The sequence below is a fragment of the Aptenodytes patagonicus genome, chromosome 6, assembly GCF_965638725.1.
Source record: "Aptenodytes patagonicus chromosome 6, bAptPat1.pri.cur, whole genome shotgun sequence".
Lineage (NCBI taxonomy): Eukaryota > Metazoa > Chordata > Aves > Sphenisciformes > Spheniscidae > Aptenodytes > Aptenodytes patagonicus.
Genome location: NC_134954.1, coordinates 63497276 through 63521556, shown reverse-complemented (window position 1 = coordinate 63521556; position 24281 = coordinate 63497276). Strand labels below are relative to the sequence as shown.

Genomic DNA, 24281 nt, shown 5'->3' with positions numbered 1-24281 from the left:
TCAGCGTAAGAAAAAAGCACCTTCAATAAGTAGTAAAAGAAAAGGTGTTGGAGCCCTCCAAACTAGCAGCTCTTGTTCTGAGAGGAAAGAACATGGAAAACATCCTTTCAATAATTTAAATAATTTTAACCTCCATTAAGTTATATCATGACCTCCCAAAAAAATTAGATCAACTGCTTTCAGCATTTTACCAGTAACATTTAGAGGGAAAAAACAAAGAAGGGGGAGAGAGAAGAGAAAACAGTTGCTTTTCTGCAGCGTGTACCTAGTGTCCACAAAAAATAGGTCATTTCATATGGCTCAATGTCTGCTGGATTCTCTTTCGAGAATCTATGATTACAGCACATGCATGCGTAGTATAAAAACGCATTGGCTTTCCTCGCCACAGGCTGCCATGTATGCTCTGGCACTGCCGTGCCCCTGCTCCACAGACCAACATCTCGCATCAGAGCGACTTCCTGACACAATTTTAATATTATACTATTCTGAAATATAGCCTATACACCCTGCAGCTATCTAATTACACTCTTTGGCTTTCCTAAAACCTTTCCATACCATTTGACTATGTGTACTGCAGATTCCTCAGAGTAATATAATACTATGCATGTAGCAGATTTACCCTGTATACGGTTTTAATTGCAACATCAATTACTGGCAAAATTCAAGTATGCATAATTTCTCAACGTGGTTTCCTTAAAAGTTGTACTTATTATACAAAACAGGGGCAAGAAGGCTACTGCTCAGATCATCTTTTGGGAAACTAATAAGCATGCACCAACACTAAGTGAGGACAAACAGCTGTCTTTAGCTCTGGACTGCTGAACTATCAGCCAAAGCCCACAGTGGCTTGTTAGCAGAGATTATCATTGGAAAGAGCTTGCAGCTGTTCTGCTTTGCCTCCAGTAGCTGTGTGTTCACTTGCTGTCACAGCACTGATATAAAGGCACTGCATATTACAAGGATTATCTGGATATTATGTGGGCAGACAGGGGAAAAAAAACCCACCCCAAACATCTAACATTTCACATGTGGTAGCCAAGAGATAACCACATCCTTGCAAAACTGAAAAGCATAATAAAGTGCAGGTGATGAAGTCATATCCTTGCTCCAAGGGCTGATCATCTCCTCAGCATTGCTGGAGTTGCCACCTTGATCATTCATATCTAAAGGCTTAATGGACTAAACGAGGCTTAAAGACTATGGCTAAATTCCTCCTCTTTGATCCACTGAGCAGTACTTGCCTGCAGTGTTTGTACCTCCTGACGCTAACAGGAACGCTGCTGTCACTTTATCCATGGGTTCCCAATCCTGAAGCACCTAGCCTACCACTGCTGAAGACCCTGGCCTGCCTGCAACCATGCGCATGTCCCCAGCGTAGCCCCACTGGTACAGTAAAACACATTTATTCTGAGCCAATTTTGCTAAGCTGTATTATCACCATAGTTTGCAACTGTCTGTTCCTTCCCATGCATTTGTTTCCTTTTATTATCTTCATTTCAAGATTATTTCCGTGGCTGCAGCAAACAAGGGAGGGTTACAAAGATGACATAACATCCAAGAGCCAGGGCTAACTGCTAACGGCATTTCTCCATCACCAGACTAGAGCAGCTGGAGAGAGCTATCAGCTTCACTGACGATGTGCTGATTTGCACCAGCTGAAGAGCAACTATACACATACTCACACACTTTTTCCATCTGTCTCTCTCCCGCTAGTCCCATAGGCTCATTCAGCCCCCAAAATATTTATGACTGCAAATAGCTCTCTTTAGGTAGAACAAGATGCTTTCAACACCACTTCATGTCATGACAGGAAACACAGACTTTGTAAAAATGACTAGCAATCCGGGCCCCTTGATCTCCTGTTTGTCTCTGCAAGACACTCTAAAGGCTCCAGCTAAAGGCTGAAGAAGCAATGAGAACTGTGCACTTGGTATATACATTTTTAATAGAACAACAAAGTCAGACCTTTTGCAAGGTATTACATTCAGGCACACAAGATCACTGGAAATTTAAGGTAGCATTTTTAATGAAGCTGAGATCTGTGTACCTGCATTTATTTTGGTCTACAGACAGTCTCCTATTACAGATGAAATGCAATTGTAAAATGCAAGGCATGCATGCTTAAAACCAAACATTAGGCAATCTCTCTGTACTAGTTTAGCCAATCTCAGCAGGGTAGTTTTGTTTGCTCTTCTGAGCAGAGGGAATGAGGGAGAGGTGGCTGTTCCTAAACCATTACATTCTGTAAATAATGAAGAGTACATAAAAGGTGGAGTGCGTGAAGTTCAATGCCTTACTTTTTCAGCCATTCTGCTATATCTGCCGCGGTAGCACCATAGTTCTCGAAGTGGAACAGGAACCTTCCTTTCCTGTAAAAACAACAAACCAAGGTTTAGTCCTTTCCCTGGAAGATAAGAACATGCAATTATAGTTGAGTGTGTGATTTCTAAAGTAGTAGCAAAACATAACTGACTCAAAATAGCAGATTGTAGGATATCCCCGGACATTGTATTCTTCCTTTATCCTTTCAAATTCAGCAGAGTAAATGTTCATCCCCGCAAGAACCTGAAAAAACAGGGCATAATTTTATTGATTCTTATAATACAGCAGGAACATAACTCTTCAAAAAAAATTGTAAAGTAAAAACAACTAAGCTCTGGGCAGATTCTGATTTCATTCATATTGCTGTAAAGTAAGGGGATCTCTGTAAAGGGCAGTGAAGTTTTTCTGATTTTGTGCAAGGGGGAACAGAGCAATATGAGTCTAGTCCACAGAAAGCATGCACCAACCAGCTTGTCACCTCCTCCTTGCTCTGGAAGTGTCTCCATTTCTTTTTATTCACCCACTAACAGAAATACCTAAAGGGAATTCTCTCAGTTGCACTACTCATGCTCTCTTTGTGTGTGTCGATTTTAAGCTACAAGCCTAACTAGATTTTTTTTTTCTTCTTCTGCAAGTACGTGGCGTAGTTCACATCCAAACATTAGCTAGGACACAAGAAGTTCCACCCTCATCTCTCTGGTTTCCACTCCAGCAATGAATTTACAATCTCAGCTCATGTCCAGAAGCTCTAACCGACCAAGCACTGCTGTTATCCCAGTTCAAAAATGCACTTACTGGATGGCAAGGGGAAATCAGCATTACACTGATGTGAAAGTAAAACGTGCCCTATTTCCATGAGCCCAGGAAACACCACATGGCATTTATATGCTTTAAATATGTTAAATTACCTGACCAGTAGGGTATAATGAAAGTTAAGAATTAACCTTGTCTTACAGATATCAAGAGGGGCACAAAAGCATAGTCACTTTTCAGACTAGCAAGTGAACCAAAAAGCCTCTCCTTCCCTCTCCTTACCTCTATCCCAACCCATATTCCACCTCCAGAGCCCTTTCACCCCAAGCTTCAGGCTCAGGGCTCCTACGACTTATCCTGTGCCCTGTCCAATTGTCCTCCAAAAATTTCTGACCCGAAAATTTGAAGATGGGACTGATTCTGAGTTTCTGTAGGTGTGGCATTCACACGGAGGTCGTTCAACCAGCGAGCTGCTGAGATACCACTTCATGATTAGCTTAGTTTAATGGCATTGACAGCTTAAATCATTTTAGCAGTAGGGTCTTAATCCACACACCTCCTCCTTCCCCCTCCAAAACCAGGACTTTCTTCTTCCAGCTGAAATACCACATCAGAATTTAATACCAGGTTCCTGACTGCAGCAAAATGCACAGACCAACCAAATGTGCTCAGAGCCAGCATGAAATAAATCTTAAAGCAGAAAATCCTCGTTTGAAGGTCAGCCTTTTCTAAGAATGTGCTGGAAACTCACAAAAAAACTACTTTGTTTCCTCTCCCCTATTCTGAGAAAGGATAAAGGAAAGCTACCTGAGAAGAGTACAGAAATAGGGTTTATACTGGCTGGCCAAGTCTCTTACTTTGAATTTTCCTTGTAGTTCCAACAACCAGATTGACTTAATTCGTATGAGATTATCTAGACCAAATTCCTCCCCTTCCCTTATCCTCTATGTCACCACTTGAGGGTCTGTAAATGCAACAGGATCAAGACACAGTGGTTGCTTTATAAAGCAAGAACCAGATTCATTAACTAGTTCCCTCACAAACACCAGTCTACCAGATTTCACATTTGCCGTGAACTTTCAGAGGATTTCCTAGGTTTTAAATGGGCGTTCCCAGCCATTTCAGATATTCTGCTACAATTTCACTGTGTCCACCCATCCTTGCGGTGACTGATACAAGTCAATAACTTGGATTCATTCTAGTGTTCATACATCGTATGAAGCATAATTAGCAAAAAGCCTATTACAATTGGATTCGTTTTTAATGACAAAAGTAACAGCTTTAGCTGGCCTATAATCACAGAATTATGCAGTATCAGGCTGTCAGAGACCATCAAAATACACCTACTACCCAAAGCCACGGTCCTCCCTCCATACCTAAGCTGCTCCTGCCAGATGTTTAGCTAATTTGCTTTTAGCAAACGACTGAATGACCCTGACTTAAATTGAAGTCCATTACCTCTTGTAATAGCCACAGCAGACACGAAGATCAGTTTATTCCTTTCACCTCTGCAGTGACATTTGACATACTTCAACACTTATCCGCTCTCCACCAAGCTACCTATAACCTAAACTGACTCTGAACCTTTCCTAGCTGGCCATGTCTTCTGGGCTTCTGACCATTCCTGTTCTACTGTGACCCCTCCCTTGCTTCACAGTTTTCTTGACAGGATTGCTCCAAAATTGGTACCTCACACCACTACTTGAAGCCTTCCTAGACCAAGTTTAATGAACAGAATAAACAAAGGCTTCCTTTATTTGATATCTGAAATAAGTGCAGGAACTTTATGCTTCTGAAGTCTCATGTTTTTGCCAAAAAAAAAAAAAAAAAAAGACTAGCACCAAAGGGGGAAAGCACTTAAACATATGCTCAAGCCAGTCTTTACCGAGTAAAGCACTCTGGCACACTCATGAAGTCCATGGGCCTTAAGGAGATGCTGAAGTGCTTTGCTGACCACCAGTTCCTCCCTGCACTGGGGCCATAGCGCATCTGTGACAGTCACTCGCCAGAGCCCACCCTACCCACAAACCATGGGAATCTCTCGTGCCAAGGATGAAATAAGCCATCCTCTTCCGATTCGGAGTCCCCTTTTTCCTTCTGCACTGGGTGTAATGGAATTGCAAGATCTAAACCAAATCTAACACTGAAAATGCCACCCTGCCTTCCTCTCAGTAACAGTACTGGGACAAGAAACAACCAGTCCCAAGAGAACATGCAACCAACAACAGGTACAGTTCACCTTTTCATTTTTATGACCTATTGAATAGGCAATACTGTACTTCATCAGTCTGATCTGGAGGTCAACATTGCTCTAAGGTACCCCATGGATAATTTATGATGGGTACAGCATAGTTAACTTTAGAAATGGCAAACTGTGTACACATCCCACTCAGGAAGCTAATTAGGTCAAATTTAGATGAACAGACTGATTTTTGTGAAAGACACGGGTGGCAGTAGCATAACTGGACTTTCCTCTGATCTGATCCTGCACTAAAAACATGCCAGTGCAGAAAGCACCCCTGACCTGAGCTGCCTTGAGCACAGGCACTGCCAGTCTCAGAGCTGTGCTACAGCCCTGTCACTCAGCTGTGCAGGATTAGCCCGGATCTACAGAAACCATTTCCAAGTGAGGAAGGAAATAATCAAGCTAGAATAGATGTGGAGTTTTAAATTCTCTGGTCTGAATTTAATAAAACGAGCTGCACATGAACAAGGAAGGGATAATTGCAGGAGAACACAGTGCCCTGCAGCATGCCTTCTCTCTGCCACTACCTCTATAGGTGATTCTTTACACTCCTAATTCCTGCCCACCCTATGCCTCGCAATGTACCCGCCATGCAAGATGGGAGTGCCTTCCCAAAGACCGTGGCGCGCCCTCCACCGAGGGGAGATGGCATTAGAGTGCTGCCTGGTTAGACAAAAAAGCTCTTGAAAATATCTTCAAGGGTTGTACCATGTCCTAAATAAATCTGAACAACTCCCACGCATTTCAGTCGTAAGCAAACAAGGATTTAGAGAAAACACTTCTGAAAACAACTAGTTGCAAGGACATGGGGGAGTCTGACAGTACTCGGTGCTTATGAGCAGCAATGGCCAGAGCTGCCCTAGCGATGAACCGCAGTGCTTCATCTTTTCCTCATCATACGCTGCCTCTCCCGAGGAAACCTGTAAACTCGACAGTGAATGATCCAACAGGTAGGATCAGACCAAATCCAGCTAAAGCTATGAAACAACAATCCTAATTCTTTGTCACTCATGTATTATTGGCATCATATAAATTATACATTAAGCAAATTATCAAACCTTGACTTGAGAAGTGCCTTCAACTTGCTTAGAGAGATCAATATGCCTTATTAGTACAAACAGGTAACTAAATTATTGTGACTGCTGTTGACGAATTTTATTATGGTCAAAACTTATTTTCATTTCAATCTGGTATGAATGCTAACTTTGTTGACAGAGCTATATTAAAACTATAAGATTTTATTAATGCTTATGCTTAGTGGCTAGGAGGATGATCAGTAGCTAATGTAAGGAAATCCCCCTCCCACGACACTGATTCTCCACTAAAAAAGTGGATTATTACTGTAAGGGCATCCATCCTTAATCCCTCTATGAAACATCAGGTGAAAAACCTGATCAAACCCATTATGGCAAACATTTCATTATCTTTACCAACATGAGCTCAACAAACTCACAAATTAGAAGCTAAACATAAAACTTTATAGAGTCAGAGCCCATTTTTCCACGGCAAGAACTACACTGGATTTAAAGGGCAAGTGAGTTAGCACCTCATTTTCCAAAGGTTTAAAAAGAATAAAAACCAAGAGAGAGAATCCTGAAGGGATCTGGAACAGAGTCATTCATTTCTGTTTTGTTTCGACTTGCTTAAGAATTCCCCACTTCAGTAAGTATTTGTGGTTTTAAATACTCAAAAAAATAAAGTGTTAAAAGGATTTTTTTAAAATTTTATATAAATCTTATCTTCTCACTTACATATTTACCCTTCAGTTCGGTGGCTGCCTGCTGGTAAGATGGCATCATTCTCTTACAAACACCACACCCTGATAAAAAAGAAATTGTGTAAGTAATATGCCAACAACTCTATTCAGATTGTTCTACAGGATTTATGTTCCAAAGCATATGAAACTACATTTTTTTTAATATACAAAAAATTTTAAAACAAAATTCCTTATCTATTTCACTAAATAATTATTAGATTATTAGTTTCTAAGGATGTTACTTCTTGTTACATGCAGCTATTTTTGCATGTTTTTCATGCTATTCATTTTCATACTCATTTCTCATCCCAGTTTTGGAAAGAGTAACACCATCCTATATTCCTCAGGCTCTGAGCTGAACCCAGAGGGGAACTTAAGATGCAACTCACATTTCAAAAGTCAATGGAACATGTCATGCTTGTGAACACAAAAAAAAAAGCTTTGTGCATTTCTGGTCTTTAAGGGAGGGGAGAGGTACTTCAGATTCATCCCAGCTTAACAAGTCTTTGAAATTCATTTGAGACACACTTCCTAAACACATTAAACAGACATCAAAAGGTAAACAGTGCTCTGTTAATTGAGAAGACATAACTCAGAAGAAGTAACAGCCCTTGTAAGATACAATAACTTTACGTGCTGAGGAAAAGACAAACGGCAAGTGAGGAAGACTACCAATGTATAGCTGGAGTGTGCTAAGAGCTGTTTGATGACGCTCTCAAGTGCTAAGCAGATTAGCACTAAATCACCTTGTAAGCAGCAGGTTTCACCCCTGCCAAGTAAAATACATGCATGCACATGGGAAGGAGCAGGAGTGCAGACAGCATGAAAAAAAGGAAGCTGCGGCCAAGCACTTCAGACACTTTTTGTGGAAACTCTTGGGTCCACCACGGGACAGCAGTCAACATTTTTATTCTGGTGAAGAGACAAGAGTTTTGAAAGTATCTTCCAGAAAGGAGGAACAGATTTTGCAGCCACTGGTTTAGGATCACATCAGCATGCCTGGGAAGAACATTCTTTAATCAGAGGAAAGAGAGCTCTTGTTTCTGCGGTCTTTCCACCTTTGATCTCTCTGCTGAAATCGCCAGTGAGGTTGCTAAATTAGTGCTGGTCAAAATGACGATTTCTTGGTGGGCACGGACCACTCATTTGAGGCCCACTGAGGTCTTGCAGCTTCATCCAAACCACTGGACAGACAACAAAAGATATGAGTTGTTAACACCATCTCTGGATCCTCTGTTTCTTCTCTCTTCAGCAGCCTCAGGCCCCTAACTCCCCCAGCTATCCATCTCTCTCTCTTCCCCTCTTCAACCTATTACCGCTCCCTGGACTCCCTTTCTGGAGCACAGGCACATACCAGCCTCCTCCACCCAGCCATCACCCCTATAGTCCTTCCATTCCCAGCTCTACTGCTGCCTCAAACTCACCGCTCCCAAACCCACTTCAGTACAACTTCTCCTGCCCACGCATTTCTGGGTTATACTGTTGAGGACGCTGTCAAGCCACATATATCCCTATACAGGCATAAAAGGGTAACCTGGAAAATGAATTTTCTTCTGTTCTTTCTTCTTGCATTTTGACTCAAAAGGAGGGGCTTAATTAAACACATATTAGTGTCTCCACTAGTTAACACCTCCATTTTTAAAGCCCTGTTTTCAATGACATTATAAACAGCTCCTTTTTGTTGCCAAATCCAGACCGTCTCCTGCAGGAGTAGTCTTTGACAGTTAACTACAAATAAATCTGAATGCCTGTAAGTATGCCTAATTTTTCATATTTAGTGCAGTCGGACTTTATAATATAGGTCCAAAAGTACAGTGAATGGTCTCCAAATGGCAGGTAATATCTTCTAAGGAAAGCATGCCTTTGCTCTGAGTTGTTTTACCCAGACCAAGCATTCCTGAAATATTAAAGAAACTACATTTAAAGTTTGCAGTCACTTTCATCTCCCTCTGCACTGGTACGTAATGAAAGAGCCCATTTCCTATGAATCTGCCACAGTGAATCTAAAGCTCCTGCTTCCAACAAAGCAGAGAAATAACGCAGCTGTCTTCCCCGTAGCTTCCCAGACAAAGCCTCTCATGTCCTCTTGTGCCAAACACCTCCCTGACTCGCCCCTTCCAAGTAAAGAAAAGCAGAATTTCCTTTAGTGACCAGCCTTGATTTGCTGCTCCCAGTTATGAAAGGTAACACCTGTATGTAACCAGTAACTTCAGCTGCCCAAAGCCAGTACTTTAATGCAACTGCTGGATGTATTCTGTCTCCAGTAACAGGAGTAAGAAAAGAAAAATTGGACAAGAACCAAGTTAGAAGGTCTTGTGTGTTAAATAAAAGATGAGGGAGTTAAGAATTGCAAAATCAGAGGGGAGGGAAAAAAAAAAAACCAACTTACAAGTAGGCCTCCTTCACAGCAGTTTAGAAAGCAGCAAAAGTATTACAGCACTGAAGACTAGCAGGTGTTTTGCCACTTCAAAAGAAGAGAAACTGGAAGGAGGAGGGTTTCTGGGGGAACGGTTCAAAGAGAACAAAGGATTAGATAAGTCGCATTTCAGGAAGAGACTCAGTTGTGGAAAACAATTACTCATGATACAGGTAAACTGTGAAAGCACTCTGCAGCTGAACTCTCCCTGAAGGGGCAATTTACAGGCAGAGAAGGCGTATCGTCTCCCACTGATGCTAAGGCGGCAGCACTGACTGGGAGCAACCATGCGCCATGCCAGGCCACACAGGACCATCCTGCTGCAGAGTCTGAAGGCACAGAGCTGCAACTAATTTAATTAAAAGGAAAAAACATTCTCTTAGTGATGCATAAACTAAGTCTTGGGCAATTCTGTCCATCTTGGCAGTACTCAGGTGACACTAAAAAGGTAGAATGGCATTTCAGGCAGTAATTACAAGAGAAAATACACTGGGAAACACAAGATAATGCTGCCACGGGACACAGTTTTAAAGAGAATCAGCCAGCAAATTGCTAGTGGTGCCTAACATCAATTTCCCTATCAGGGCAGCGCTGGGAGGCTCTTCTAGCTTAGGTCACACGTGCATTCCTTTCTCATGGCTCCCCTGCTTTCCAGCTGAGCAACAACTCCAGTGCAACACCATCTTGTTTTGAGAGCTGGAAAGCCTCTCACGTACCAGTCACCAGGAAGCACAAAAAAAAGCAGTTATAAATCTGCAAAATTAAGGAACAAGCAGCCAATGCAATGACAAGATAGCAGCAATACAAGGTCAAGGTCACAAAAGAAATGCAATGACTCCAATGTGCTCTTCTCTTTCCTTCTTGCCCACCCCATGAAATCTCACTTGTATTCAAGTTACTCCTACCAATGTGAGTAAACACCCAAGGTGCCTCCTGGATGGAGTAGGAAAGATATTCCTGCTCCTGACCACTGCACTGTTCCCTCTGCCTGCAGTTAGGAAGAACAAATACATTGCGTTTTTTCAACTCCATGGTCTCCTCTGGAGATCTTTTCCTTGTGTGGAACCAGCTTGTCTTATGCTACAGCTCAAACTGCAAAAGTAAAAAGCGTGTGCAATACCCGTTTGCACTTACAGCTCCGTACAGGCCAGAGGGCTAGGCACTCTCAGACAGATGTATTAACACTTATGCACTCAACATACAGTGTTTCTGTCTTGTACAACACAAATCTAGAAAGGACAATGGGTAAAGAAATTACAGAAAGCAGCTGCTTAAAAGAACAACAAGCAAGAATCATCATCACCACAAGAGAAAGAGGCAAGACTAGGATACAAGCAATGGACAACTAGGGGAAAACTGAGAACAGGCAGAACAACACAAGGAGTTGAATGATAAAGATGGGACAAGATGGTCATTAGTGAAGCACAGGTGAGGCTTCTACTCAGACTTGGAGATCTCTCAGTGGAGAAGGGAGAAAGAGGTGAGAGGACATGCTGGGTTACTTACAGGGGGCATAGAACATCATCAGAAGGGGTTTGTCTTCCTTCTTCAGAAGCCTTCTCAACTCCTAGTGAATGAACCAAAGAAAATAAAAACGGACCTATACCCAAAGACGCCTCTTATTATTTGTGTTACAACTTTAAAAAGTTAATATATGTATTCATATAATATACGCTCATTTATCTGAGGGAAGAGGGGTCATCTTTCCCAACAGACAAGACTTGAGTATCTTCTCCTTGCTCAATTTTAACTTGAAAGAAGATGGCAAAATTTGTTATAGATTCGAATATCTGCTAAATATCCTAGACCAGTATCTTCACTGTTGAGACGTGGAAGTTGCATGGCTTGGTTTATTCTCACTGCAGAATCTCTGATTGGAAACTTTTTCTTCCCTGACCTATCCAAAAAGCCATACTCTAATTCAAAAAGTCAGACTCAATAATAAACAAGTTCAGTTTCCACACTATGAAACCTTGTCAGAGCTATGAGAAGCCATGAGAATAGATTTTTCAGAACCAGCATGATAGAGAAACCAGATGAAGTTTTCAAATTGAATGCAACCCTTGGAAGGCTGGTAATAGAGTACAGAGAGTGAACATTAAAAATTAATCTTCCTACAAAAACTGAATGTCAAAATAACTGTTTCTAATATGAAAAATGAAAACCAGAAAATTGAAAAGGCCCTTTATGAAATACCAGCTAGAGTCCAATCAATTAAGTTTTAAAAATCTATAGACTAGAAAACTAATACAAAAGACCAAGCTGATTATATTAGAGGGAAAATAATGGGTAGCTCTGTGGTGGCACTGGCTTTTTAAGGTAGTTTTCGTTGTATTTGCTGCTTTCGCACTTAAACGCTGAGAGGACAGTTACTGTAGAAGGTTAAATCACTCAAGATCTGGATCCTGTTCCTTCCTGCTGCAGACTTCCCGAGACAACCTCAGGCACATGAGGGAACCCGAGGTTTAAGGACAACCTGCAGTTGTAAGAGCACCGTTGTAACTCCTACTTGTATCCTGCAGTGACTGCATCTTGCAAGCTGCTACACTTTCCCCGAGACAAACAGGTCTCTGCCGCCACACCATCCACAATGTTTTGACACTTGCTGTGTAGCTGGCAGACTAATATCATGACCACATGCAGGGGAGGGGAAGGCGGGAAGCAGGAGACTTTATAGTTATCACAATCCACAAACTTTGTCAAGTCACTTAAAAACAGTTTGGGTGCTTTAAACTTCCCTTCCAAAGAAAGGAAATAACGGTGCTTCATTAAGAGTTAACACAAACATACACACTCCCTTCATCCCATATATTTATAAAACATATAGAACATCTATCCAGCTAACGTACCTTTTCACTGTCAACATGCACAACGTCTTTGGCTTCGGGATCCTCCTCCCACAGTGGAGCACCTTCTGGATCCTTGAGAAAGGCCACCATAGACTGTAATAAACAGGGAAAAAAAGCTTTTAAAGCAAAGTGAATGGAAACCATGAGACATCTAATCTCAAATCCATGCTGTCATGCAAACCCCACCCAATTAGTGCCTTTGTTTTTCTGCTCATATACTCATCTGCTCTAATGCAGATGAACACAAATCTCCTATTGCAGAACCAAGTGATACACTGGTGTGTACTTTCCTCATAACTGATATCCCAACTTACCAGTTCCCATTTCCACTATAAAACTGGGGAAAACGATGTGGAAGTAGACCAGCACACAGACAGTAGCTTCAAGGATCCTTCAGAGAGCTCTTTCAATGGTACTAGATCTGCAATACTTCCACAGCTACTCCCTGGCTTAGCAGGAAAGATTTCTCTTTATGTAGAGGTCAGGTTCCCATACCTTTCACCATATCTGAGTAACCTTTGAATCCAACAGGACTCGTTGGAGGGCACGCTGACACTTGCTGTGAGCAAAAGCAACGAACTCCACACTTAAAGATCAAACTGCTTATTTGGTCAGAGGAAGAACAATGCACCAATAGTTCCCTCTATGACCCATCTACCTAGAAACTGCACTCAATGGATTTTTAAGTAGGAGAGTAAGAAGCAAACATGACAAGAGAAGTGGGAAATACAAGACCCTATGACTCTGCAGCTCTCATACTCAACAAGCTGAGTACACGTGCATGCATACTAACTGCTTTACCTGACTGACACGCAACCAACTATCCATTTCAGCAGACCACAGATATTCTCCTTATCACAAGGAAATACTTTCTGCTCGTTCCGATTTCAGCCTGAGCCTAAGGGAAACTCCAGCCCTCCGAAGTCAATGAGACGCTCTCCATGGATTCCAGCAGAGTCGCACTGCCCCCCATTTCCAGCTGTACATGGAAGCACAGGCTCGATCACTGTTATCCTCAGACGTCTGTGCTCTAAGAGACATAATACTTGGTTTTCTGTATTCATTCACCACTCAGACTGACGCCATTTCTTTCTCTGTGGCATTGCTTGTAGGTATGTGTCCACTCCCAAACAGGATCTCTGCCACACCAGTAACATAGTGAGGTCCCCGAGGAGCTTCCTTTATTGTAAGAGTGAGTGGATGATGCCGCAACAACACTAAGTGAACTTACTTGGAGCTGGAGCAAAGAAAAGCTTCATTAAAGCCTTTTACAGCCCATGGGATATTTTGCCAAAGCAGCTCACAACTGAAGAGCAGAGCTAAGTATATACTAACACACACCACGAGCATCCATCTAAAAGCCCAGGTTTGTACTCCACCTCCTCAAGAGCAGGTTAGCGGCACTCTTGGTGACACATGCCACTAAAACAGTCTCAGACACTTTTGCCACTTCTCTGCCTTTGATAGGGCTGCTCTGATACAACATCCCAACAGCTTATCAGCAGATAGTGGAGTTCAGCTCCTTTTCCTGCATCTCAGTTGGTACTGCAAGGCTTGGGAGGATTCAGAGCTTACGGCAGGATCCACTTATTATATTTATGTTTCTGTCTACTTGCACAGCTAATATTGAAGAGATTTGTCTTATCACAAGAGGCAGCATATATTAGTCACTAGACAAAAAGCAAAGCACTTAATGTACACAGTAAGAAGACCTAAGGGGTGAGGTAGTAGTGTTGGGACCACAAACACTTCAAGGAGAAGAAATGTGTTTTAATATGGCATTAGCAGCGAAAGCAGCTAGCTAGGAAAAAAAATAAAATCGAGTGATTTATAATGGAGTTACAGTTGTAAAAAGCTCTAAAACTAGAGGCATTAACATCCCAAATGATGCCCTAAGACGACTTAATAATATATTGGGAAAGGAGAGAAGAGGACAAAACAGGAGAGATGTTCTACATTTAGGAAAGCTACATCAAGTTCTGCTCGCTCCCAGTCTGCACAGACCTCAACTATACATTGGAGGGGAGGAGAGAGGGGTCAACATTTCAAATAGCTAATGAATGCGATTGACTCTGCTAGTTTCAAGAATTCCTGCGTGCCAAGTTCAGTCATGTAGAAACAGATGTGGTTAGAGGATGGGGGATTAAAGAGATTTAATTCATCCAGCCTCTCCCTCTCAGCCAAGACAGAAAAAAAAATTAGATGTGTAATGTCTTCTGGCAGGAGCAGGCAGTACATTGCCTTGCGCTCATTACTCCACGCAGTGAAGAGAACTTCCTGTGTGCCTTTAAATAGGAAGGAACCCCCCCTCCACCAAACAAACCACAGGACTTTCTAATCACAGAAAAGCAGTGGTCCCCAGGCTGCTGGGTTAGAAACCAGAGCAAGGTCCAGACCACAGCAACCCCCACACTGAAGAATCAGCTAACGCTCTTGTCCTGCCATGACGTGCTCAGGACCCGCTTTGACCCCGCGGCACTGACAGAGCCACATTGGGCTGTAACCCGCTGCCCAAACCCCTGCAACAGCTTTGAACGTTAAACTCGGCAGAATGCAGGACATGGCTTCATCCAGCCTATGCTGCTAAAAGCAAGCAAGTTTTATCAGCACAATAGCTGGCTATCATATATGGACCTAGGTTTTAACCTGGAAAAAAAAAAATATATATATACACACACAGAAACACATCCCTGTACTTTTCACTCCTTTGAAGTATAATGCAGTAGGGATGCTAATAAAGAGACTTCCCTTGATTTCACACACACCCCCCTCACAACAGCAGACTTGAAAAGGAATCAGAGTTTAGAGCAGGATCAATTTATTCGGTTAGTCTATTCCCTTTGCTAGTACTGAGCAGATTTGTACTTTAATGAGTTTTCTCCATTTCAGAAGGAGAGTAAAACTCTCCCTGTACTTTAGCCTCCAGAAAAGGCTTCATCATGTAATAAACACAGCATGGATACCGGCCTTATGGCACTATCAAGGATTAGGACATGGTGTGGCTAAAGCAATGTATGAACAGACGTACCAGTTAAGATCACAGACTGATCTAAGCTTAGGTCTCCAACAGCACCTGACTACAGATACCTGGAGAAAAACCATACTAGTACCATTCTTATATAGCGTACACTGGTATATGCTCTCAATTTCTGGCAACAACTAATTAAGTTTATGGACTCTGCACCAGCTGTTGTATTTGGACCTCTGTGTTTGCTAACTGTCAATGGATCTATCCTTTATGACTATCTGAAATGGTTTTTAAGACTTTTAAATTCTTGGCTTTCACAACATGTAGCTATGAGTTCCACAGCTTTTTTTTTTAAACGTTGCTGTTATTTGTTTCAAATCAGCCTCCTCAAAATGCCACTGTTTGCACCCAAGTCCGGAGAAAAAACAGGTATTCATTTCCTTTTTCAAGCTACTCACAGTTATACAAATATCTATCATAATCTCCTCCAGCTGTCCTTTTTTCCAAGCCCAAGAATCTTCACGTAAATATTCAAGCCATCTGTGCCTCTGATCATCCTCACTGCCCTTCTGTGGGGGCACTACTTCTACACCTTTCACTTGATGGGGCAACCAGAATCACATACAAGACACAAGATGAAGGAACCCAATGGACTCAGATGGTGCAATAACATTTCTTCTTCCACTCTCTGTTCCTTTGACTTTTAAATACTGTTAAGCACAGGGCCAATATTTTCAAGCCAACTGCTGTCCTGACTGGTAATTCAAAATCCATTACAACAGCCTGCATTACTCCAGCATAGTTGGAGCTCTGTCCTTTCCTTCCCTCTCATGTTCATTACCCCACAAGTTCCTACTTTCATATTGACAAGCCACTTTGTATTGTGAGAACCTAAACCCTTCTGCAAGGAGTTGGAAATATTTCTTCAGACTTATTCCTAATAATTTTGCAGCGCCGAACTTTGTTATCTTGCAGTTCACCTCCCTTTATCAGATACCCCAATCCTAACACAGGTCTCAGCAGCAGGAGGTTCTGACCGCTAACTAACTTCCCCCTACTCTGAGCACTGAGCTATCCTTTATTCCTCATTTTTCTAACAGTAAACCCACAAGGGCCTCTCTGCTAATTACAGAAGGATTTAGTTACTTTAAGAAATGAAAAGCTTTTCTTAAAACCCCCAAGTACACTATCAGCTGGATCAGCCACATCTATGAAATTGCCGATTACTTCAGAATAATCTTTTTACAGTTCTTCAGAGCCATGTCCATCATTCTCCAAAATGTCATACATATATTAATATATCTACTGGATGCCTTGAAAGAAGATCTGAGATTTATTGCCACAAGCTTGCTGAATGATGTGAAACAAATCCTTTAATCTCCCTGTTCTTCAGTGTGTCCACCTGTCCGTAAAATGGGTATGATACTCTGTAATTTGTGTTGCTCTGCTGCTTGCTGTTTGTAATGTACTGGGAGATTCCTGACAAACACAGGTGAGAGAGAGAAAGAAAGGTCACTGCTTCAACAGAAGAAAACAGGGAGAAGTGGTATAGAGGGAGAAATACAGAAAATATTCAGGCAGCTGTGAGCAGCAGAACAAGTAAACACTCAGCTGAGTTATTTGACCACTGCCCAGCTCTGATGCACTGTCCAACCTGTAAATCATTAGCAGCTGGTTTCACAAGGGCAGTTAAATTAAGAAAGACTAGAGGTCCTGGAGGGAGGGAGCTTCAAAACCTCTCATCCACCCGCACTGGAATTGCACATCCCTGTCCACAGGATGCTGCTTCCTTCTCCCCAGCAGGCAGGGCAAGAGGGAAGGGGGAAACGCTCATCACAAAACCGCAACTGAAGGAATAAATGGTATGGTTCCTGTTGTGCTATGATTGCCTCTCAGCCCAACGCCCCCTGGGGCTCTGCAGGTGCTTTCCAGTTGATCCGATCTGTAAGGAAGAATGACAGCACTAATTCCTGGTTGCAGCACTTTATGGAGGGCAGGAAAGACATTTCATGCATTGCTCATACCACCCAAATTTAGGCAACTAAGTCTCCCTCGCCCCACCACCCACCAAGAGGGAAAAAAATTCACCAAGTGCATTTCCTCACTAATTACAGAAGGAGCCTCAGGCACTTGCTGACTAGGCCGGGTATCTAACATTGCCCTTCCTAGCGCCAGGCAAGATTTCTACTGCAGGAGATGGGAAGATACACAGTCCTACTCTCCCCACCTCAGGTGCATCCTGCATGACAACCCCAAGTGCAGGCTGAATGGGTGATTCAAGCCAGGGGATGCTTCCAAGACAGTCCCCCCCATCAGCTGCCCCACAACTCTGGCTGTAAAAAGAAGGTCCAGAGCAAGCACGCTTAGGAACAGCCACTCTGACAGACTCAGGTTCATGTAGCATCTCACACAGGCTTTCCTCCATCCCAGGCCAAACCCCTGAACAAGCTAGAAAGGGGAAGTGAATGTAATGATGTCAGCCTCAGGTGGTGTCATCAAGCCTCCACAAGACCAGTGATGGTGCAGAGCCGGGTTTGCTGGAGGAGGAAGAGAAATGGGAACTGGGCATCAGAGCTGGCCAGAAGTCATTTCTGGAAGCCAAGTCATTGCAGGGCTGCAGCCTCACGTGAGGATACTCCCAGTGCTTCACCAGGGCTTCGCAGAGGAAGGCTGCACACTTTCGGCCTGCTTACTGTGCTTTTAGTCCACCATTTCCACAATCAAGATCTACACATTCGTTTCACATTTCATGTCTTCTTCCTTCCATTGCCCTCACAGAACATTGCTTTCTGTTGCTTTGTGTCAAGGTTTGCAGGAGAAGAAAGGTTGTTTTATCCCTGCTGCACTCGGGGCACATCCGTAGGAACTGTGGTTCCATAATCTGACAAAAGGTAAGGCCACTCAGCTCCCTTTAAAGTTTATAAACACACAACCTAAAAACCTCAGAGAACTCCTTACCAAAATGCAGTATCAGCTAATACTTTTAGTTATACTGCCATTAATAGCACCCTGTAATCAAAACAAGAAAATCCCTATTTGTTACCAGCCTGCAAGTTAACTCACAATTTACATTACAGTTCAACATGGGTTCAATCTTTTTAATAATACACAGTTTTCCTGGATCTGTGGTTGGAGGACATGTACACACACAAAAACCTTTAGGTCATTCTGACAGCTGTTTATGAAGATTAACCCCCTCCCTTCCATGCCTTCAGCATGAAAAAGTACCAACACCTGTTTTTAATCCACAAATGTCTCCCCCCTATCTAGCAAAACCAAAAGAATAATAATCAAATATTTAAATTTACCTTCAATGTGACCGCTCTGTTATATTCAGTATGAAATGCACCGTCCCTGTTGAACAAGGAGTGGGGAATAGTGTTAACTTACAGTAACGTTGCTGGAAATCATACAGCTGCTCTCCCTCACTTCTCACTAACCAGAATAACATTATGCTGCTGAAGCCACAGAACTAAGTAGAATTTACAGTACAGTAAATTAAGGGGGGAAAAAAAAAAGAGTAAGGAAAAAGGGAGGGTGCAAAACAGAGTGTAAAGCAAACAGGTTTCTAGTAAATAATTTCCTCTCTGACACTTTAACAAGAGTATTTACTAAGGCATGATCTTTGGAGATGGAGATGCAGCTGCTTGGTGTCTCTTACACTTAACAGTACTCCCACTCCTATTATTTCCAGGAGGAAAATCTCTTGCTGTCTCACTACACTTGCCTTTCTCCGCTTACTTTACGAAGTACTATCTCAAGCAAGAAAAGCAAGCAGAGAGGTGAAGCGACTTGCCCAGGGCGCATGCCAGAGGGCACGTGACAGAGAAAGTAAGAGAGCTCAAGTCTCAGGCATCAGCCCTATGCATTGGGTAGTTTTAGTCCACTGGGCATCTCTTCCAGGCCCTGCTCATGCTTTTAGTGTACTCTATTCAACAGCAGAATAAATTCACCTCAACTTCTGTCACAACACATGCTTGCAAACTGAAGAAACAGCAATCAATTTCACATGTCAAAGGATAAAAAAATAAGTCTTCATGCTGCAGCAGTATGGAGCTGCAAGGAGAACGAATGGTCCTAACAGGGTCATCAACAATTAGGAACTACAAATCCCAGCCCAGCACTCACTTATAATGGAGTAATTCCACTCCTTTCTCCTTTGAATTAGGATCTACTTTCATCTTCTTGCATAATTTTCGGCTTTCAGTATCACTGCAAAAAACACATATTGGAAGAAAAATGGTTACAAGAAAGGAAATCAAATGCATTCAGTTCTGAAAACTCATTGCTGTGCTTCCTCATCAGCAATTAGTTGCAACTAACAGTAATTTGGAAGCTGTTCAGCTAAGTTTGTGGGACAAGCATTGTGGAAAGCTGCATTAGCCAATTTAATTTCTCCATTTGCTTGGTCAGGACACAGTGAACTGTGTTAAAACCACATTCCAAAGACAGGCCCTAACCAGTAGAAAAGCAGCCCATTCTAGCATGTCCAAGTACCTCAGTAGACCTTCTGTCCATAGGATTAACATAAAATTTAGGAAGTCAAGTTTTCAAGACGACCGTGCTACTGTTAGGGTGGTGGTCAAAGAGCACTGTTTGTGAAAAGATTCAAAGAGAAAGAGCAGGTCAGCTTTTATATCTGGCAGAAGATAACGCAAAATCAAAAAGAAACATCTTCATGGTATCTCCAAGCCCAGATCACAAGTGGCTAGCCTTAAAAAGGTCCTGCAGAAAACAAAAACCAATTCAGATTTTAGAGTCCCAAGCCCAGCAACCCCATTCATTCTAGGTATGAGGGATGTGTCCCAGAGCCACAACTGGCAAGTGGAGGTAAAGACTATCTGCCACAGCTCCTGAAGAAGGAGGCACGTAAGAGCAGACAGACCTGCTGAAGGTGGTTTTCAAACTGAATGAGAGTGAATCGCTTCCAGCACTAGATTAGGCTGAGTTGAAGAAGAGAGAAGGGTCATGGGAGAAAACTGCATATACATTTGCTTAGGTGAGCAGGTAAAGGGTCTTCATGGCCTAGCTGCTGTCCTAAACAACATAGAAGTGAAGCTATAAGGACACTTCAAGCTGAAGTGAATATGAAGTCAGTCAAAGACCTGGGGAGATGAGTGAAACAGTACAACTACAAAGAAAAGAGGATGATTCACATTGACAAGACTATTCTTTGCATTGACAAACAGCAAGATTAGAAAGCTTGGAAACTTGTTCCCAGCAGAGGACAACTTGTACCTTTTATGCAGATAAATCAATTTAGAAAATGAAAACACTGAAAACCCATCAAGTTTAAACTGATTAGAGACACTGAGATGCAAGGGTTGCAAGAGCCCCACCAAATTAAGTGTTGCTGCCAGCACCGGTGCTAATTCTCCCAATGTTCTCCAGCTGCCTTTCTGCAAATGTGAGGAACAACAAACAGTAAGTTCGCAGTGTGCTGCAGATGAGAGTGTGCCTTTGTGGAAACTTCCCAAATGCTTACTGTAGATGGAAATGAGGAGGAGGGTGCTATGGACACATGCATCAAAATATTATGCTGAAGACAGAAACAAGCGCTTTAAGGAACTAACAAAGCATGCAGCTACCTCACCAGGAAGGAGCACCTGTAATCCCAACTGTATAGAAGCATGTTTATCTTAAGAGTCTTACTGAATTCATGTCAGTTCTGCATTTTCAGATCGTAGCCAAAGCTAGCCATTGTAACCCGTAAACGCTTTCTTTGCCTCTCCAGGACACTGGAGATCTGAGCCTGAGAAGACAGTTATTTTCCTGTTGTCTGCTGCATCTTTGTTTTCCCCAGACTGCAGTGGAAGATGGAGCTAAAACATGTCATCTGTTCGTTGAGTAACGTGAACATCCCTCCTTGTAACAAAACTAGATTACGAAACAAATAGCCTGGATTTGGAGTTTTGCCGAAAAGCTGGTTTGCCACGTGGAGTTTGTACAGGAAGTCTGCAACAACATCAAACCCAGGGGCCAGAAACATCCTGTCTTCTCTCACCTGCAGTCCTCCAACGGTCCCATGGGCTAAACTTAAGCGACTCGAACGTCAGGGAATCTCAGGAGGAGGCACCAGTGTCAGATCATCCTCCCGTCTTACCCCAGACAGATCTAGGCACAAGAAACCTTTGTGGAGCTGACTGCCAGACAGTTAACCAAAGTCAGCCCGCACCACAGTCAACATTTGTAAATGCTCTTCTAAACACTCCCAAATGTTTCCAGGGTACACATATATTTGTGGCCATCTCAGCCTTGCCAAGACAAATGTTAGATGGTTGAGGTGAACAAGCGTAATGCTGAAACCTACCTCCAGCAACAGGGTCTGTCAAACCCCAAGATGTGCAGACAATCGTTCTGGCATCAGTAGAGGACCAAAACAGGTATCAAGACAATTCTGTTGCCAGTTCTGCCACCCATTTGGTACAACTTCAAACAATGTGGGGAAAAAAAGTGTAATTTTACCTTATGTGTCATTTAGCGATCCGGATACACATCTTAGAAAAGTTCTGCAAGGTTTATAGTTGAAAAAGGCTACAAAACATTATACTGAGATGTACCTGTGAGCAAGCAGCTAGCAACTCCTACCAATTCATTTTCTGTTTGCATGAGTTTCTATTAAAAAAAAAGATAACAACAGCTGTTTCATTGGAAGGAAAGAGGATCTAAGCCTGCCCTACTTTCAGGATTGCTAAATTTGTAGAGATTCATGTAACTGCTTGAATGCACATCCATTATCACAGGAAAGAAAGCAGCAGTTTGCTCCAGTATGTCTCTTACCATCTAGTGGGCAGATACTCTGCACTGCTGCATTGGAAGTTTAGTCTGTTTATGCAAGCTATCTGCACTGATGCAAGGGATGGAAGAGGAGCAAATTCCCAGAATAGGAAGTGTCTAAATATGTATCAGTAATTTTTTCATGCATCAGTGCAGATTTTTGCACATGCCAGACCCACCAACTCAGATGCTATACTAAAGAATCTTTGGAAGAAGCAGAAAAGGAGACATACAGAAACGGCAGAGATGGACCCATTCTGCTTTTTCTTCTGCACTTATAGCCAGACAAAAATAACCTGCAAAGAGCAACCTGCTCTGATATCACTTGGTAATGACCATTATCCTTAATAAGAGTAAATATCAACACAGACGCAGTCTCTGCTCTGAGATTTGTCTCTTGGATCTCAGCCGAGAGCCTCTCTCTGAAGATGAGCTCCTCAATTCTCACATGGGAGAGGGTAATTAGGACTCCAGTTCTTACAATTTAACTATACCACTTGAAGAGGCAGTGTAAGAATTTGTTATAAAGACTAGAAGAAGAAGAAAAGAAAAACAAACAAACAAAACCCCAAAACCCCCACCACCACCCCCAAAATCAGCACTCTACCACCCAGGCCAAGACACTCCAGATAACGCACCAGGCTTACGAAATACTGGTTTGAGGATGAGGTCAGTAATGTGCCCCCAGCAGCCATCCTTGGCTGCCTCCTGCCATTTCTGTCCAGAGCAATTCAAACCCTCACAGGTCCCTGTTCTGCTACTGCTGAAGAGACCCCTGCTTTGCCTGCAGGCAGTCCTACAAATCATCCAGCTTTATCTTCATGGAAAATCATCCAAAACATCAACCTATTTGCAACACCACAAAGGACCTAACCAGCAGCTGTCTACATGGTAATAAGGTCAAACCTTAAGTGGCACGATGGCACGGCTTCCTTCCACTCCCACAGGCATGTTCCCCATGCTCCCCCTTCCCACCAAATCAAACCGAGACTCCAAAACGCTCCTTTGCTGGAGAAGTGAAGACATATGGCAGCTTGTTAAAAAGAACGATAAAATGAAAGATCCCAGTTGACCTAACTAAGCAAGAAGTCTAAATAACAAAGACAAGGGTGCATCTCAGGAATACTTCACCCCTTTCCATTCACATCCCCGTCTCCTCCACTGGGAGACACTTTGTCATTTGGGGTTATGATGGAGCTGGCAGGAAGCCCGACTGGAGCGCTCCCTGTAAACCCCTGGGGTCCCTTGTCAGCATTAGCATGCATGAATAATCACTTTGCACAGGCAGCCAGCTGTTACCAGGGCAGGAGGAGGATGAGGGGCTTGCGAAGGAGATTGGACCTCCTTTGGCTCATCACCAGTGAAGCCAGCACCTGAAGGGGACATGCTACAGGCGCTCCTCAGGAGTGGTGCAGGATGCTCTGCCTGTGCAGGGCTGCCCACAGGCCTGGGAGCTCACGGTCACAAGGATGGAGAAGCAGCAAGAGATACTGATGGCAGTCACCAGTGGCAGGAGCAACCCAGAGAAAGGCTTCTGCAGCAATGTGTCAAGGTAATTTGGAGAGACAAAGAACAGAGGACAAAGCTAGACAGGAGGAACACAAAAGAAGATGCAGGAGTTTGGCCGCAGTAAGTCCACATTGGTTTCTAAAAACAAAACAAGCCCGAGCTGGATGGATCCTGAGTAAGAAACAGTGCACGGAGGTGGCAGTGCAAAACACCCTCCTTGAGGCGAATTCAAATATGATCCTGGCAGGTCCTGAAGGCAGTAGGGTAAGACCGAACATCCTCAACACCACCCTCTCTCATGAGCACAAGTAAGATCTTCTGCAGCTCCCTAATTATTTTCCTTATCATGCAATGCTGCCCACTGACTTCTCATCAAGAAGGGAAAACAGCCCTACAACCATATCAGCCTCTGCGGAGGAAGGATCTGGAACGACTGTCAAATCCCCTCTTAGGAAATGACAAAAATGCCATTCAAAAAAAGTTCGCATCGCCAGTTGCCAGCGTAATAGCAGCGTGTGCATATGCTGTGTGGCCACGCCACTTCGATGCCACAGTGCTGGCATCTACTAACACTTTGCAACGCAGACTGGACCCAGCCTTCTTTTTCATCCATACCTACGGTGTTTCCAGGCACAAGAGAAGTAATTAATGGAAACACTGACAGCACCAATTTAAGTAACCAGGTC

At 42.9% G+C, this 24281-nt stretch overlaps 1 protein-coding gene across 1 annotated transcript in view; it reads right to left on the bottom strand.

The window, feature by feature from the left end:
• The window catches only part of PDIA5 (protein disulfide isomerase family A member 5), a 103934-nt gene that overhangs the window by 54676 nt on the left and 24977 nt on the right, over positions 1–24281 (bottom strand). Inside the window, 7 exon segments of the mRNA XM_076340604.1 lie at positions 2298–2369; positions 2474–2565; positions 7072–7139; positions 10999–11059; positions 12342–12434; positions 18618–18663; positions 19438–19521. Coding sequence (XP_076196719.1) covers positions 2298–2369; positions 2474–2565; positions 7072–7139; positions 10999–11059; positions 12342–12434; positions 18618–18663; positions 19438–19521 — 516 coding nt within the window.